This window comes from Candoia aspera, chromosome 5 (genome assembly GCF_035149785.1).
Source record: "Candoia aspera isolate rCanAsp1 chromosome 5, rCanAsp1.hap2, whole genome shotgun sequence".
NCBI lineage: Eukaryota > Metazoa > Chordata > Lepidosauria > Squamata > Boidae > Candoia > Candoia aspera.
In genome coordinates this window covers 43,631,338-43,651,073 of record NC_086157.1, presented here as the reverse complement: position 1 = coordinate 43,651,073, position 19,736 = coordinate 43,631,338, and the positions used below count along the sequence as shown (strand labels likewise).

Genomic DNA, 19,736 nt, shown 5'->3' with positions numbered 1-19,736 from the left:
ATACCATTTGACAGCCCCATTTAACCACAGCAGAGACCACAAATTTACATTCCATCAAATGTAGTTAAACCTGTCCTATTTACTTCTTTGTGCTGGCCCTCCACAGATTTTAAACTGCAGTCCCTAGAATGAAACTCTAGGTCATATACAGTTTTCACTCGAGCAAACTGCACACTCCTTTGGAACAGGCGCATCAATATTACTCAGTGGTAATGATACTAAGTTGAACATCACCATACAAAATAATTTACACAAATATAAAACCAGCCACAAGTAAGTATAGCTCCTTGATAACATGTATACCACTTGTACTGGCGTAGGATTTCAGTTATCAGATACATACAAATATCAGTTGATAAATATACTGAAACAGTTATTAAAAGTTACATTATGGAAAAGGGTGAAGTGCTATATGTGGTCTATTTTTGCACTTACCTAGACAACCCTGTGACCCATTGGGTCATTCTTTGAGAGAAAGGTAGTGTAGTCTGATGTGACCAGAATGAACATTAAATTTTTGGCTGACCATACTTTTTTTACCCCAGTACTGGAGAGTCCCGTGATCATCTAAGGAAAGTATATATCATAAATATAAGAATAAGCCTTCTCTGAAATCTTGCATACTTCAAACAGTAGATTATGGCACCCCCAACTCACACGTAAAGGAGTTACTGAGTTAAAAAAAAAATCTTCCGTCTAAAATTGGCGAGAGAAAGTATACTAGCAGGCAAGTCCCAAAGAAAATGAACAGAAAAATAAAGATTTAAAACAGCAAGTCCATCATGTAGGAAAATATTCCTCTTTCAAATTCAATACCAAAAATAGCAACAGGGTGCCAATTATGTATTCTTAATCTTCGTTACAGTTTAAATGGGAAATCAAGCCAAATCTTTAAAAATTTAAAATATACTCCAGAAATAGTGATAAGCACCAAGAGATTCCGCTTCTTACTATAGAAAGCTTCTCTTAGGGTACATAACTTAAAGAAAAATAATTTGGTGTTTAGGAAATGGGAACTCAGGACTTACTGTTCCTTTAAGGGCTGCAGCGAGGCTTGGAAGAGATGAAATCCCAGCCTTCCAGTGAAGTCTTGCTGGTCAATCGTGCATGCTATCCACAGTCTCCTGGCTACAACTCACTGTCCAGAGGACAAATGGGTCAATTCCCAGCGTTTTCCTTGCCTGGAAAAATGCTCTGGGCTACAGGAGAAACCAGCCTATGCCCCCAAAAACTGCCACGATGCCAGCTCTGCCCACAGAGCTCATGCAGGGACAGCTGCTCAGTTTGCCATTTCTCACCAGAAGCCCAGTTCATCACACTTTTTGATACTTTGCAAACCCCACTTTCTATGTCTCTCATCTCCCTTCTCATAAATATCCTTCCCCTTCCTTTTTATTGCAATGTGCATTTTACAGCTTTCCCTTTTCCATTCTGCTCTATCTTCACTGATTTGCTTGTTGATCTCTTGACATGTGAAATTATGTTTAATGTTTTGAAGGGCAATTTGCCTTCTTTGGGAGGTAGCTCAGATTTTATATTCTGCCAAACCCTGTTCTACCTCATGTGCTGAGACTCCGCTGTTACTGTATATGGGGGATGATATTTTAGCTACAAAACTTCAGCCTTTATGCTATGAAGTTGAAAAATAGAAGGATACCAAAAAAGGGACACTGAAACATTTTTTTAACAAATCCCATAAGAATCAAATGAGATGATTAAACTTCACAGAATATGAAAAGAATGTGCTGTTTGCTAACTGCAAAGAAATGTAATCAGGGCTTGAAGTAGCCTGAGTAGGATTAGGTGCTAATTGAGGACTCTGAGATTAAAATTCTGACACACAATTAAACACAAGTGAGGCTTTCCTGGGAACAGAGGAGAGAGGATGGAATTTGTTGAATTTTGAATGTTAGAAATGTCACAACGTATGACCAAAAGTATGTAATTAGACTAAAAATAAGTTTCCTGTATTAAACAGCATATTAATAAAACAGGATTCAAACAAACATTTATAGAAAACATAAACGTAAGGAAGGTAGATTGGATTTTTTAAACCATAACTTTTAATTTTAATGTAAATATTACATTTTTTGGTGTAGGATCACATATATGACTTCTGTGTAGTTCAGAATATTCTAGAATCACAAAATATAAATTCATATGTTCCTATTCCTACTTTAGAAAGCTGAGCCCATACACCTTAAAGAATCTTCTGATATTACACCAGTAATTTCACTGGGCTTTGTACTGGTCTATTAAAGCTTATACTGGATTTGTTGAAGTTTGAGGTGTGAAATCAGCTGGAAGTATTGAAAATAATTGTCCAATGCTATTTTGCCTTTGGAACTATGCTAATTTTCATACTGATTTTGAGCATTTTGAAATATAGAATAATGCTCAATTCATCTGAACCAGCAGAACAAAGTTTTTTTCTGGTCAAAATAAAAATATTGTGCTTACTAGGATCTGCCTGTCAGCAAAACTTTTATGCAAGTAAAGCAGTCCCAACATGGCATGGTGAAGATGGTTTAGTTATCTTTGCATGGTGAAGATGGTTTAGTTATCTTTACAAAACAACTGGCAACAAATGATTCGCACTGAAAATATAAATGCTAACTGAAACCGGGACCAAATGTATTTTGGCCTATTTGTTGTTGGCATATTTATGATACAACTCTAGAGGAGCTTCAGAAGAAAAACAACAACCCAGCTAATCATCGTCTTCTCTTCCTCCTGCTCGTCATAAAGCAAATAAAGCAACATAGATTAAGTAAGAAGCATTGGCTTGGAATGAAGATTTAAAATATAACCATCTAGCTGTCATATTTCCTACAAGACAGTATAGCGATTCATTGAATCAAGTTGGAAGAGACCATCAAATACAAACACCTGTTGAGTGAAGAAATCCAGATTAGAGCTTCTCATACAGATGGTTGTCTAGCCTCTGCTTGAATACAATAAATGAAGCATAGCCACCACCTCTCTTGATAACTGATTGAACTGTCAATCTGTTCTTCTTGCTAGGAAGTTCTTTCTACCATTCAGTTGGAACCTGCTTTTCTGTCACTTACATCTTTTATTCCATGTCTTGGAATAGGACAGGTCTTGACCTTCTTCCATGAGACATCTTTTTAGGTGTTTAAAGAGGATTATTATATACCCTCTCCTATCTTTCCTCACAGCTAAGCAGATCCAGTTTCAATATCTCCTCATAGGACGTAGTTTCTAACCCTCTGATAACCTTCAAAGCATTTCTCTGTGATACATAGCATTCTTACTGTGGTCTGTTCAAAGCCAAATAAAGTTAAATTAATTCAAATCATATTCAGGATACTAGTATCTGCCACCCATTTGACACTATCTTGATATCTTTGCAAATATTGGCTTAAACCCATAAAGATTAAGTCAGCCTACCTATTCATTAAAATTATGTTTATGCCTTAGATTCTCACCATTGGAGATGATGCAGATGATAATCAAATTGGGCCTTTTTACTGATGTGCCTTAAGGTTGATTAACCTGTTAAATTTCTTTACTGGTGCTTAAAATTTGATTTGTTTTTAAGTATCTCCACTTCCCTGCCCCGACATCTTTATTTCGCCAGTTTTCATTGACGTTCATGCATTTCCTTCTGGGTGTTGCAGTTAGGTGTTTTAATTATATGAGGTGCACAGAACGCTTGGTAAATGAGAAGCTAAGCTAGTTACCTGGTGCTGATGATAAAGTTAAAATGTTTTCACTCAAATCAATATATACAATCCAATCATAGCTCTTTCCAAGCTACTTTTGTCTATCATCTCCTAATGGAACATAAGCTTCTCTCTAATTCTGTGATACAAGCAATCATCCCATTCCTCTTTACCCTATTTCAAAACTTTTTGGCATCTGCCATGCCTAAGTAGTTTTTTGAATCAGCCTGAATGTCATTGACAATGTTAACGATCCTCAAACCGAAATGATTTAAGATAAAAAATCGATGATTACACCTTTATTCTTCTACTTTTAGCTTAGCCTGCAATCTTGCTATTGTTCACATTTACAATGTAAATGAATAATTTTAAACCCAACCTTGTAACAACGTTTGTGATGGTAAGGAGCATAATTACAGATGTCAGAATCTGAGCTAGAGAAAACAACGAGGAAAGAAACAAAGCATTTACTGAGAAGATGCCATTTTCATGGCAACACTTCTGAAAAACAAACATATTAGTTGGACATTGCAAAACTTGACTAAATTATACCCAGCAGCTGTGTTTTGCTCTGTGGGCAGGTTGCCTACAGAACTATATTCTCCCACCCAGGCTCTTCACTTTTAGGTATGCTATAGATTACAAATTCATGCACTTTTAATGTATCTCTCTTTTGCATGGTCTCTTCCCTAATTCATTACTGTAAGCAAAGTACAGTAGTAGAAAATCAAGTATGAACTTTTGGATAAATCTACAAACAAATAAATAAAAGCAATACTTGGCTTATAACTGCATACAGTAATTTCTAGTGCAGTTTGGAATGAAGTTGGCATTATTTTGAATCTGAAAATAGTTGAAGATTCTGATTTTTTTTTAGGGAGTTTACACAATTAACAGACAGTTGGAAATATACCAAGCTCTTTATTCTAAAGCATCCTCCAGAATTCTTTGACAAATTAATAGGTTTTGCAGTAATTGGTATTGATGGCAAAATATTCTTGTGCCCCTGTCCTTACAGCAGAAGTAGACAAATGGTATACCTATAGCTTTTCATACTGCCTACTCTGCCACAGTATCCTGAAATCTGGGGCAGTGTCAAACAGCACCCTGCAAATACTTCACACCTGGTGACCCAAGCTAATAGTATCTTGGGGAGGTTGACAGAAGCAAGCAGACTAATTAGTAATGAATCACAAAAATGGACCACTAAGGCAAGCAAGGATACAGATTTGCACAAACTGTGCATATTCTAATACAATTTTTGGAATTACGTAACAAGAAAATCTGTGACTAACTGACCTGTCTGCCTTCTCAGTTTGTTGACCAGCAGCTGCTTGTTGATGGTAACTTAAGGTCCTCCTCTTGCTTCTTATTATTCTTTACCTTTTAACAGACTTGAAGTGAGCAATTGTTCTGTCCTCTCTAAAACAGAGCAGCAAGCTACCCTAGGGAAGAAATAATGCCAGGAGAGGAAAGCTAATGCTCTGTTACCTGAAAGGAGGATGAAAATAGGGTTTTGAGAAGTGTTCTAAATTCCACTCTCCCTCCCTCATTATGATAATCATTAATTTTAAACAGAAATAGAATGTGCAGTTTATTGTTGACTGTAAACAGAGTTAGGGTGTACAGTTTATTTGTTCTTCTCTTCAAGGCCAATGTTGCTTTACAAATGGTCATCTTAAGTTTTTTAGAAACCAATCGTATACATTATATCCTTACTTAAAATCTCCCTATCAAAGTCACTTTTTGTGAAGGAATAGATGGAAAATAACTAGACTTGAGTCCTAGAGATTACATATTCATGACCATGTCTAGAATTTATCAAAGATAATACAAAAAAAAAAAAAAAGGCCAGACCATCAATAAATTCTTTCAGTATCCTTGGATGCTCTTCATCTGGTCCTGGACCAGTTTGGTCACTAAAATAAACTGGGTATTCCCTGACTACATTTCTATCAATTCCAGGTTCCAAACCTGCCTATCTTTTCTTCTCAGTTGTCTGGTAGAACATATATCCTCTTGATGGTGAAGACTGTGCCAAAATTGGAGAGGAATTGTTCTAGTTTAGGAGTTAGCATTTTTGCAGAGCATGTTTACTGTCCAATATTTGCTATCTACTTAACTTTTACATTTATAAATGCTACAGAAGATATTACATCCACTTTCAGACCATCAGACTTCCATGGAGGTTATGTATTACTTACAATAGAAAGAAAATTATTGAACCTGAAATATGGTCAAGAATAAACAATAGGACTCATTGGAAACTGGAGAATGTGCTCCCTGCTACTCCCCCCAAATACCCAGAACTAGCAAGCCAAGTCAAATCCAGGGGTGATCCAAGATATTTTCCTGCTTAAAATGAAGTACCTATTCATACCTAAAGTGTAAATTTTGAAAGTAAAGTACCTAAAATGGTGGTATCTATTCTCCCGTTCTCTTTGCAGAAATAAACTGGACTGACAGCTGACATGTCACCTGAGAGCAATGAGCATCCTTAAAAAGAGCAGAAGAGTCTGAACAGATCACAAAACTCTTAACTCCCACACCATGTAGCCCTTTCCTGTAATACAGCATTTTATCTACTTCCTGAAGTCTCACTCCAGTATTCTGAGATGGAATGATTTAAGTATTATCTTCTCCCAGCCAAACAAACACTCTAAACAGGAAGTGTTTTAAAATTCTTCTTATTCATGAATAGGGGCACTGGCATATCAACCATATATGTGTGAAGACAATTTAGGACTTGTCAACACTTTAGGAAGTGTTGGAAGCCTAGGAAGATTCAGCTTCTTTTGGCAGCAGTGAAAAGGACCAAGGTCTGAATTTCTAGTTCTGGTTCTTGTAGTATTCTAAGTATTTATGTTTGTAAGATTTTTTTTTCCCATCTGGCCCTTCTACTTCAAAACTAGTGTCACTATTTCTGTCACTTTGTTATTCCTCTATTTATATTTCATGTAAATGTTGTTATCAGTATGCCAAGAAGTATGCCAAGGTGCCAAGAAGGCTCTCAATGAAAATTAAAGTGTTGCTCTTTTCAGGCCATAGAATTCCCTCATTGTGACTCTAGACTTGTTTATGACAGAATCCTTTATTATCTATATAGTGTTTAAAATAAAATGTTTTCAATGTGGTATGGGCAGAGTTAAAAAACAATGAATTCTGCCCATAGCATTATAAACTATATTATCTATATCTATATCTATATCTATATCTATATCTATATCTATATCTATATCTATCTATCTATCTACCTATCTATCTATCTATTCAGACAGAACAACAATGATAGCTTAGTAGGTACTAGGGCTAGCTTAAGGAATCTGGGCTTGTAGGCCTCTTCTATGTATATGCAGTGGATGGATTCCTGAAAAATGAGAAATTAAGCTACATATTCAGCAAGGAATAGCTACAAAACCTGAACTAAAAATTAAAGATGTTTCTAGAATATGACAGACTTAATGGAGATTCTCAGCATTTTGACTGAAACTTGGTGCAAAATACTATTTTAGATTTTTTCACTTTTATTAAACAAATAGCATCTATTTTCAATCTCACAACCAAGCTTTGCAAGCATGACTTAAAACCGGACTGCTGCATTCCAATACTCTCCGCTTTTGCTTCCCACTTAAAGATAAGCACAGCTGCTTGAGGCTCTCTACTGTACTGCAGAGTGACTGAACTTTTTTTGGGGGGGATACTCCTTAATATTATGTAATACAAACATTTTTTTTACTGGATATGTACATATAAAATATATGTGCACTGTTCTTTTTCTATACCCTACCTACTTTCTGATTTAGAATTAGGAAAGATTCAGACCTGACAGAAGAATTGTTTTTTCTCAGACTGAAATTTGAATTAAAAAATGAATACTTTCTCAGAGTTATTCACGGTTTTAAAGCGGACTGGACGTGCTCATGGGCGATCAGGCTATCAATTATTACTTTGCTTTACTACCTCCTGGAACAGAAGTAGCGTGCCTTAAATACTGGTTGCCGGGATACAACAATATAAGGGGTCTATCAGTCTTCTGCCCAGTCTTCTGAGCTTTCTAAATGTATCTGGTTGGCTACTATGGGATGCAGAATGTTGCACTAAATGCTCCTTGGCCTGATCCAGGAAAATGCTGCTTAGGTTCTAAAGCTGTGAAGACAAGGCAAATACTGTAGGAAAACCAAGACTGGCAGCAGAGAAATGGGAAAGTTTCCAGAATATGATGGGATAAACTCACATAAACAAAATTACTGTCTTACAATTAACTGCAGTTCCTGAAAAGAGAGATGTTAAACCATAACTGAATGGGGTGCAGCAGAATGGGGTGCATCAGGCATTTCAGTGCAGTTTTTTTTAAGCACCAATAAGTGCTTGCTTTTACTTAAAGCAATTATATTTAAAATGTTTTTACTGATATTAACATAGTGGTAAAAGTAATATGTGATGTTTAAGACGATAAGAATTTATTTAAAATAAATTCATCTGTATCCACCATTAGTTTTTGAGAGGGTCTGAGGGTTTTTTAGTCTTAAAAACTAAAAAAAAATTACATATAATTCTATTCTGAATATACTGTGTATGTGTGTGTATACACACACACACACACACACACAGACCTATACACATGCAAACACACATACATATACTCACACATACAAGCACACACACATAAAGCAAGACGGAATAGTCTGAATTTAGTAGGAACATATCAGTATGATTTATGAAAGTCTGCATTAATTTTATATTTATCCTTGGACAGCCTGGCTTTGAGGTATGTATATCTTTGACTCCTTGCTCCAGTCTAAAGGCACTTGTGGAACTTTATACAAGAAAGCAAATCCACATGGGCCCCCATATTCTGTCATATTCTTTACCTAACATCTGTGCTTGATATAATTTCTATTAACATCTTCAGTCATTCTATATTTTGAAACTTAGTGTGCATTAAAGCATATGTGTATGCATTATGCATTTAATATATATGATAGGTTATTCTGGATGAATTACAAAATTACTAAAAACATTAACAGTTTCTAAAATATTAAACAAGCTAGAACAATACAAACAATAAAATGAGCTTACTGAGTAAGCTTACTGAGTAAGTATAACACCATAAAAATCTACTATCCTAGCACAGAGTGGGCCCTTAAAATCACATTGAATACAAAACTATAGACATGCCTAAGAGAAAAGGAATTTCAAGAGGGTTTCACCATGGCTCTCAGGGCAGCCTATCATCCTGAGGATGACATTCCTTTCTCCACACTTCAGAGTACTCTTTCTCTTGTAGCTACCACTGGTGAGTACAAAACAAAGTAATGTTATTTTCTCCCTTTTAATGTTTACTTCAGTTGCAATAAAAGGATAGTCTAACTGCTTGCTCTTTTACAGGGATGTCCTTAAGGTGTGGTCCACAAAGCCAAGATGGCAGCTGTGATGGTGCAACTGAAGCTCTGCCTAATTTCCATCTGTGTCACATGTGCTCTTTTACATTTTCAAACGGTGTATTATTTTGGCAGGCCAACTCAGTGTTATTAAGCAGTAAAACCCTGAACATTTTTTGAAATAGAATAAATTGTAACAATTAGTCTCTTTTCCTCAGTCCTTTCCTCATTCTTTTCCAATTATAGCTCATTTTAAGATAAAGTCCAGATATATGTGAAAGTTAAGAATACAAAAAGATCAAAGAAAAGGGAGGCAAGAAAAGGATGAATAAGAAGTAAGAGACCACACTTCCTTTATACAATATACAACTTGGACCAGAAGCAAGTACACTGTATCAAATAGCTGTATTTTTGGAAGCTCCAGCTGTTGTGCAGGATGAAAAGACAATATATCTGCTACAAACCTTTCTTCTATTCATTTAGGAATAGATAAAATCCTTATTCTCCTTAGCATTTGGTCACTTCCATTTCTGGTAATAAATTAATTTGTTTAACCAAGCTTACTTAAATTATGATTTTTTTTAAACTGAACATGTAGTGTACATGAATCATGCCATAGGTTGTTTTTTCCCCCTTCTATTATGCTGTTCTAGTTATTAAGAATTGTGTTGTTGTTTATTTGTTTAGTCGCTTCCGACTCTTCGTGACTTCATGGACCAGCCCACGCCAGAGCTTCCTGTCGGTATTAAGAATTGTGGGTTCCTTAAATTTCAAGTAAAACCTTATAGTTATTGATTTAGAGCTGACATTAGAAATATTTATTAAAATATGATTTACAGGACACTATTGATAACTGAGTAATATTTTGAATGCATTTTCATTTCTCTATTTTGCCAGCATGTGGCACTGTTTTCTGTAAAAACTATCAGCGACTTCATTTTTTTTTCTAAAAAGGTAGATCACTGTATATTCTCTCAACTGCAAATGCTATCATGGTTTGTTGTATTAGACACCAGTTTATTTTGCATTATCCTTCTTTTCCCTTCAGAACACTTTTGTTTTTGCCCTGGATAACAGTAAGAACTATCTTATAGAAGCAAAATGCTAACAGCCTTCGTATCTCAAAAATATTTTTCATTGAAGCAGTGCTTTTCCTAACAAATTTATTATATAGTTAAAAATAGACAAAATGAATTATTAATCAAACCAAAATTATGGGTAAGACCTGCTAAACAGATAGTTGAGATGGTTCAAAAGGATGTTGTTTGCTTTAGATATATGCTTACATTAATTATATGTGGCTTCAAAATATGCACATATACAAAAGGAATTCAAATATTCTTTCCTTTTAGGATTACAAACATTATGAAAATTCTATTATTGATATTGCTTCCAGATCTATCTGCTACGAGTATGAACATATACTTATATATGCATATTTAATACGTTTTTGTGCCATGGACTAGTAGCGTGATTGAAACTTACCAGGAATCTCTTGATTGCAGCAGGTAATAAATTGAATAAATATTTCTATTTAACTGGGAATCTCCCCAGTTATCTTATTTACGAAGTAAATGAATTACAGTATCCAAAGCTTCTTTATTTAAGTAACAAAATATAACAAGAGAAAACCTAGAGTTATCCTGGAAACACAGAGTCATTCCAATAATGAAACCGTTATTCCAAACCGTGAATAAGAATGTTGCCATCTGCATTCAGTATGATTACTCAGGGCTATTTCAGAATTACTTGGAAGTGCTAAATGAAATTCAGTCTATCACTGAGTTCATACAATATGGTATAAAGGGAAGCCAGGATTTATGAAACATGATAACTACATGCAACAAACTAAACCAACATGAAACAATCCTAGTGTGATATGTTTAAGTATGATATATGAATTCAATCAATTTATGTACTGAAGGGCTTGTTGCCATCTAATAATACTATTATTTTTCCAAGCTCAAACTCTGTCACTGAAAATAAATTTATTTCTCTAATCAGGCCCTGCAAGGAATTTTCACTAGAATCATGGGGGAACGTATGAATATGTGATTACCAGTTCGAATACAGGTGTTTCCTCCAGTTTTTATATCCTTACATACATAAATAGAACTTAACTGGATATTAGTAGACTTTATGTCCATGTCCATGTGTTGAGGGTTAGGTGTTTCTCCTCGGAAAGCAGCCTTTTATGTGGAAATCTACTTTTACTGGTGCTGAATGGAGAGTCTGTGTCTGGAAAGTGAAGTTATTACTTTAAAAGAATTGAAGCCATCTTGTCATGGATGATCTTTCTAAAACAACCTGTGGTGTAAGTCTTGCACCCCTACTTAGTTCTAATTGAATACACATTCTAAATTTCTTCTATAGTTTTTAATTAAATCTGGAGGGTTTTTTTATTATCTTGGTTTTACTGTTATACAATCTATAATAGAACAATTGTACTAGAAAGAAGTGTATGCTAAAATTATTGCTGAACAAGTTGGAGATTTTTTCAAGCACTGTTTTAAAACTTTGTAATGGCATTTGACAGAACTGAGTACTAATGCTTATAGAAGTAAATTTTATATTTTAAATAGTCACTCGTTTGCTAAACTTGTTTATTTTCTAGCATCCGTTATACCTAAAATAATATTTGTATGATTTTACACTATGATTTGGAAAGAGAAAAATATTACAAGCCAGTATATATTTTTCCATGATTGTCCACCTACAACCCTTTTTCTCTCTCATTTTAACATAATGGTATAGCACTATTAAATTGTTCCATAAATCAGTTTATTTCAGTGTTTGTTTGTAAGATACATTACTCTTATAAACACATTAATGAACTGGAAGACAATATTGTTTGGTTCGCAGAGACATTTACAAAAAAATTCCATACTTCCAGTATTTAGAGATTCCCAATAAGTTCAGTGGAGCTTTCTCATATACAAATTATTTTTCTACATGCACTGTAGCACTTAACTTACATTTAAGCACACTAGGATTGCACTGCCAGGCTGTATTTGTGTGTGATCAAAATCTGTTGAAGTTGTCTGGAATTATTTCTGAATACATTCAATTGTATTCTTAAAAGCTTTTTATATACACTGTCCCATTGTTACTGTGATTTTAAGAAAGTTTTAACGATCTTTTAAACTAAAAAAAATCTTGCTATTTATTTTGTTGCTGGTTAGTGTAGTTTGCTAATTTCAAAACTTTTATATGCTGAGTTTGATACTTTTTGGGGTAAAAAGGATTGAATATATAGCTAATTACTGATAAAGATTACAGAAAGTCTCAAAATGAAACTGTAAAAGATCAAGCAATTGTTAACAAATGATTCATTATATGCTATGACAACTTTTAAGTTCTTCATGGGAGCCAACTAAATCCAAATCCTAGGGTAAATCAATTGCTATTTATAGGCATATAATTAATTGCTTCCTTAAGAAACCCTCACTCAAATAAATGAAGTAATCCACCTGACCTTTGATGCATCCATTATTAGTACAAGGTAAAGGCATTATGTTATAATTTATATAGATGTTACTTACAGAAGGAGTAGAAACTAGTGAGCTTCCAAATATTGCTGAACTACTTCCAGGTATTCTTCACTATTGGCCACCAATTGGTTCTGATCTACAGTGGTTTTAAAGCTCTGGATGTAACTGAAAGCAAAACATGATTCCTACTCTTGAGGTTTTTCTGTGCTACTTCCTATTGTCCTATCCATAAACAGTTTCTTATCAAATGTTTAAAAACACAAACTTAATGGATTGGGATTATTAAAAACAGCTTGGAAGTGAGATGTATGACAGCTGAAACATTGAATGTTAGGGAATTCCAGCCTGGTAGATTATGTTTAGAGCAATCTATAAAATGTTAGGTCTATAATGCTAATTATAATTGGTAAGACTGTTAGAGTAAATCAGGGTTTAAGGTTGAAAGAGGAACTGCTAAATGATATTGTAAAAAACCGTCCTTCCATGTACTATATGAGTTAGTTCATATGAAAATAAAAAGAATAGTTTCTTCCTGGCTAAGCAATAAAATACTTTAACTGAGGATCAGCAATTAGCTCAAAATCTGAGACTCTGCTTTGCAAAGGGTGAAAGTAAAGGTGGGTTAGTTATATCTTCCTTGAAATTCCATGAAAAATCTTGTATTATTATGAGGCTGTTTGAAAGCTGAATGTATCTGTGAACTAGGGTTTCTTTTATTGAAGCATGGGAATGCACTATAACAGTGTCTTGCAGGTTTCTGTATTTAAGAATAGTGTCTGAATTCACAAGAACTAGAAGGAAAGACATACATCACATTATTTCCTTTTGAGGAAAGGAATGTTACATAGAGCACAGAAAAGAAAACATAGTATGTAAAACAAAAGTATGAGATAAGAAAAGGAAACATGGGTAAAATTACACCAATATCATTCACCACACCTCCCCACCCCTTTTTATCTTTGCAAGTCATCCTTGTTTAAACCATTTCCACACACTACTTCATACATTCCTTTTTGTTCTTTAACAGGGAAAGGAACAAAACAAAAAACAGTGAAATCAGTCAGGAATATTTCTTCTATTTCCATGGCAAGCTAGAATATTCAAGAAGAAAGAAGAAAATCCTCACTTCAGAAGCCATGAAATCCCACAAATGCACATATGTAATTCCCTTATAGTTTACAGGTAACATTGAGAAAAGACAGCTATTGATTGATTGATTGTATTTTTATATGGCTGAATGTCAGTGACTCCAGCCAGTCTACAACATAAAAGCATAAATTATCAGAAGAGAATTATCTATTGCAAAATACATTAGTAAAAATAAGTACAAAGGTGAAATTTTACTCCCAAGTGTCTTCCAGAACAACTCAGTCTTCCAGACAGCCTAACATTAAAAGGGAAGTTGGTCCAGGATATAGATACCACAACTGAAAAGCACTGCCTGAGAATCTTCACCCTTTGACCTCATTGGCCTGGGGATCCATCAGAAGATGTCAACAGGATATACATCTTGGATAAGTTAGGCAGGCCATTTCTACATGGAGAAGGCAATCCTATACATACCTAGGTGAAAAGCCATAAGTAGCTTTATACATTAAAACCAGCACTTCAGATTGAACCAGAAACATTCTGTCAACCAATGCAGTGACTACAAAACAGCAGTAATGCAACTGTGATGGCTCTGATTCATCAGTATGTGAGCTTCCACAATTTGGATCAACTGCAGTTTGCAAGTGGTCTTTAAAGGTAGCCCTATGTAAACCACACTATAACAGTCCAGACGAGTGGTGAAGGTACATGAGTCATGTCATTAGGATATGATGACTAAAACAATGTAATTTCTTCTATATACCATACCTTACAAGTATCTGCTCTGTGGTACATGATTGTTTTAGTATCAAATGTGTTTACAATCTGCTTTAACTAGTCCCTCAAGCAAAAAATGAATTAAAGGGGAACATTTAAAAAAATTAAGAGTTAAAATTTCATTATTACTTCCAAGTGACATATATGACCCTTTTTTTGCTCACTGATATCTTACAACTGGACTTAATGTCAAGGGAAACCTTTACCTACCTTTATCTTACAACTACAGTGGACATGGTAGCTTAACATCCATTTATTATTGCTTCCTGCTACTTGTACATTCCTGAAAAATATTTTGTGTGATTTTTAACTTTTTTTTGCCTTTTTTGGGCGGGGCACTCTTCCAAACAGAATAATTTGCAACCAACAATTTTATTTTCTATGGGATTCATGGGAGGTCTAGACAAATTTTGTAAATAATTATGATAACAGAAGTTGGTAGTTACTTATTTTTAACTAAAAAAAATTAAAAATAATTTCAGATGGGGTAGGGAGTAGGCACTATAGAGGCACACTGATGGCTATAGACATATAGAGCCTATTCTTATTCTACTGATTCAATCTGAAGCTTCAGATATTATGAAGCTATAGTAGCCATTCTCTTTTTCATCAGCTCAAGATATATGATATCTTAAATGCTGTAATTTTTACCTCAGGGAACTTGTTATAAACAACACACTGCAATTTTCTATGAGTTTCACCAGCAGTGTTCAGCTTGAAAGTGGTATAAGTTTATTTAGTCTCAACTCTTGCTAAAATCAATATGGCTTAGTTCCAAATAAATATATTTGCAGCCAGATTGCCAAGCTATATTTCTTGACACTTCTTTTTCAAAGTCTTCAGGGACAGAGTAAGATCTTTGTAGCTCAAGTATTTTAAGAGATAGTAAGAATCCTGCAAATATTCTAGAAATTTTTGGAGTATTCAAATCATATTAATGGGTGGTTTTCATCAATTTTCTTTTATCCCATGCTGATATTCAACATAAATTATTACACTGGTATTCAGATTGGCTTTGGATACTGGAGCAACATAAAGCTTGAGCAAATTAAATAATTGTGTTTTTTTTGTAGAAAATCTAAGAACTACAGCATTTTATACATGACTGTTCAGAGATACCCCGTTAAGTGTCATCACTTACCTACAAATAAACAGCTGTTAGGTTGCACCCATAATCATGTATTTATAGATATTGAATATGTTTGAAAAAGACCATGGCAGTGTAAATTTGGGCAAATGAAACAAAAGAAGATTTTACACAGCAGGGGCAACTTGAAGGATTACTTTCTATGAATATATCTGGTCATATTCACATTTTTAAGTATGTCCATTTCCAAAAGCCCATTTGCTTCCAAAAGCCCATTAGTATACAGTGGCAGCTTTCTCTGCATTTCTCCCAAGCTACAACTTTGACTTCCTCAAGAGTTGTATTACGTTATTTTAACTGTTTCTGTTGTATTTTAATTATGTTTTTACTGCAATATGATGCAAAGAAAGATAGTATAGAAATTAATATAATAAACATTTGAATGATTTTAGTTCATTTTTATGTTAGGACTGTTTATGCCAGGGTAGGCAAACTTTTGGGGCTTTAGGCCTGTCTTGGGGCCAGAGAGAATGTGAGGAATGATGTCAACAGTGTTGCATCTTTGCATTGTGGGCAGAGGGAAGGATTAAAATCTGTCCTGCTCTCAAACTGAGGTTGCTCACTGCTTGGGAGGTGGGGTTGGGAACACTCCTTGCCTATGGATTCCCACCCTCACTTTATGCCTTTGTCCATAAGCAGGGCTGCAACTGGGGGGGAGGCAAGTGGGGCATGTGCCCCAGGCGCCAAAATGGGCACAGAATCCATGTTTGCCCCGGGTGACACAGACCCTAGTTGTGGGCCTGCCTATATGTAGTATTTACATGCACTTCAGCTAATTTTGTATAGGAACATTCTCATGCTAATTTTGTATTAAATACTTTACACATGTTACTGTATGCTTAAAAATTGAAGTATAGTTTTAGAATATAATCTCATCTCTCTAAAACTTGTGACTAAAGTCATTTGAGTACTAGGTATTACACAATGAAATCTACATAAGTATTTGTGCCTAAAGGGGTTCAGTGCCAGGGAGAAAAAAAATGACAAGTTTCACATTTTTTCGGTTTTGTGCCTCAATAGATTCCCAGTTCTGATAGGTTCTATGCATCAGTGGATTTCAAAAGAAACAATCGGTTCTTCATAGCTTCGATCCTTTGATGCGTCCGTTTAAGCAATTGCTTCGGCGCGAGAGTTCTACCTCGGTCACAGATGCAGAGGTTTATTTCCCAATTGCCAACCTGATTGACAGCGGCCCTTCGAAGTTATTCTTTCAACCGGGCATCTTGGAAATTGCACGTGTACCGCCACGAGCTCCCGCCAAGTTTCTTGTGCATGTGGGTTTATTGCACCATTATCAAAATAACAGCCGTCTGTGCCGCTGGTTGGGTGTGTCCGTGGAGAAGATCTAAGGCCAGAATCGTGAAGAGGTGCCTCGGGCTCAGGTTGAGAGTTTTTAAAGTCAGCTACCTTGCACACCGAACCTGCCTTCGGCGTCCCTAACTTTGTCCGAACTGCACCCTTAAAAAAAACCTGCGTGGCTCTCGACGGAGGTCGGGAGGTGAGGTGTAGTGGCCAGCTGCTTTCAGGGAGCCTACCTCGCCCCACGTCCCAATGTGGGCGTCCGCTAGATTTTGCCTCTCGCGCCCTCCTTCGCGAGAGCGCCTGGGCAGGTGTTGCGCGGGGTGCAGCCAGAAGCGCGCGCGCTTCCCGACGGCTCCCGGCCACAGCGCGGCGCGCACGCGGGAGGGAAAGTTACGAACCCCAAAGCCGCTTGCTGCCTCCGACTTCTCTCGTGGCCCCCCGCCTCCACGCTCACGCGACCTCCTTGCGGTCAGACACCCCGCCCCTCCTGGCCGCCCTGTCACTCAGGTCTCCCGCAGCCAATCGCGCAGCCTTCTGTCACCCTTTCCCCACCTCCTCCTCCTCCTGGGAGTGAGGGGAGGACTGCGCTCTGAATAGTGGAGGGGGGGGGTTGAAGAGAGTTGAATGATTGAACTTTTTCCTCGCTGAGTTTCTGCTGCGCTGAGACTTCGCCGCCGCCGCCGCCGCCGCCCTTTCCCTTGGCGAGGTGAAACGGCGGAACTGCACGCGGTGCGGAGTGTTTAGGGCTGCTCGGGGTCGTTTTCTCCTCCGGCACCCTGCTACACACAAAGCCATGGGGTTTAAGGAGCCCGGCGTGCCTTTGACTCTTCTGCTTTGGATTACGGCTTCCTGGGGCTGCGCTGCCGGGGCCGGAGAGGTGGCGGCGGCTCGCCGGCAGGACGAGTTCTTCTCCGCGGCCAGTATTTATGGAGCCAGATGCAGCTCCAGGTGTCTCAGCTTGCAGATTACTCGTATCTCCGCCTTTTTCAAGCATTTCCAGGTATGGGGAAAAACACAGCAAACAGCACCCGGGCCAAGTATTAATGAAACGGCGAGCGACTTCTAGTTTCCTCACTTGGCCAGGTCTACTCGGAAAGAAGTCCACTGAATTCAGTGGGGCTCACTCCCAGATATGCAGGCGTTGGACTGCAGCCTTAGGCAGCAGTTCGGCTGATGTTCCCAATCGAGGGCCACGGCTTCAGCGGTTCGGATGCAATCCCGTGCGCGGAGGACGAATTTTAGGTGGATCTGCTGAAATGCATTTGCTAGAAATTAGGCCTATTTAATTCGGCATCATTTACTCCCCAGCAGTCATCCGGGAGGTAAACAGGCTCGTAACAGCACAGGTCGAGCCATGCTCATCTATTGGTACCCTCCGCTTTCCACCGAACTTTGTGTCTTCTTAAGAGTTGGGCTTGCTCCCGCCACCCGTGCCTTCCTCCAGCGGAGTCGATCGAAGAAGCTCCTTAAAGCTGGTCGTATCGGGCTGATCTCTTGACCCGCGGCGAGCTGTCCCAGCGGAGGAACGCTCCCGTTCTGGTAGTCGCGCCGGTAGTTGACTTGGCTCCTTTAGCAACCCGCGCTGGTAGCGGAAGTGGCGATTTTCATTAGTATAGAAGCAGTTGACCGGTTTACCCAGGCGGTTCAGTCATTTGTAACCGCTAAAGCTCGGGCTGAGTGTGTTTGCGGTTTGAATGATATTTTAAATTTAAGTAGCTTTGAAACCTGGAAGTGGAAGTTACTTTTCATGAAGTCATACAGATTTTAAGTGACAAAGTTGAAGATGTGTAAAAGAACAAGTATCCATTTCTGAAGGCGGTTTTAGGCTGCCATCCTGCACACACTTTACTTAGGAGTAAATCTTACTGAGTTGACTGGAACCTGCCTAAAGTAAACTTGCACAGTTAAAGTACATCCATAATAGTCACTAATCTTCTCCCCAAACGAAGGGTGGAGTATATTTTCTTTTTGGAATTAATCTTGATAAACAAGCTATATATCTACTGTATATCGTATGATACATTACTGGCTATGATTTTCAGTATTTAAGATAAAAAGTAGAATGGCATGGTTTTGCATATGGACCTGATGGATATATACCTCAAATACCTGTCATCGCTTCAGGTAGCTTATCGTGTTATTCTCAGTTGATAAAGAAGTTTCTGAGGGGGGGCATATCAATTTAATAATAAAGTCTCCTTACTCTCCTTGTTCATTTGTTTAATGTATAGTACATGGGAGTGTGGGACAATTAGTTACTTAATAGACTTGTGATAAAAAGGCAGTGATTTTCTACCTGGCCCATGAACATTAAAAATTCATTGGCTTACCATTAGTAATGAAGCTTTGCGAATAACTTTCTATGCAGTTTTTAATAGATGTCAATTTAAACCCTGCAAATTATTTTAATCTCAAAATTACTGTTACTTGGAGTGATTTCTATCTATTAATAAGCCATTAAAGGGCTAAGTATGTGTGTGTGTGTGTGTGTATTTTGGAAATAGAAAAAGACAGCATAGCTATCTTAGTTTTCCTAACTTTGTGATTGTTGGATTCAACAGTTGTGTCTTTGTAAGAAGAATAGCAAAAGATCAGTTTACTAACCACTAATTTGCTTGATCCTTCTCAGAGGGATCAGAGTTCAGAATGTCTCATTCCATTGACATAAATAGGTTATGATGTGACAGCTTGCACAAGCCTGCACAATATTGGGTTATTCACTCATAAACAGGTTTTTTTTTAAAGTGGCCCCTGGAGGCAAGAAGTTAATTTTTTTCCTGTGGATCTTTACAGGTGACCCACTTAGTTTTGTGTGTGTGTGTGGTTCTAACATTATTTCGATAAAATCAGGTATGTGGCT

At 37.0% G+C, this 19,736-nt stretch overlaps 1 protein-coding gene across 1 annotated transcript in view; it reads left to right on the top strand.

The window, feature by feature from the left end:
- Positions 1-17,513: 17,513 nt before the first annotated feature.
- The window catches only part of ANOS1 (anosmin 1), a 128,949-nt gene continuing 126,726 nt past the window's right edge, over positions 17,514-19,736 (top strand). The window contains exon 1 of the mRNA XM_063305075.1: positions 17,514-17,876. Coding sequence (XP_063161145.1) covers positions 17,670-17,876 — 207 coding nt within the window. The 5' untranslated portion in view covers positions 17,514-17,669. The remainder of the gene's footprint in view (positions 17,877-19,736) is intronic.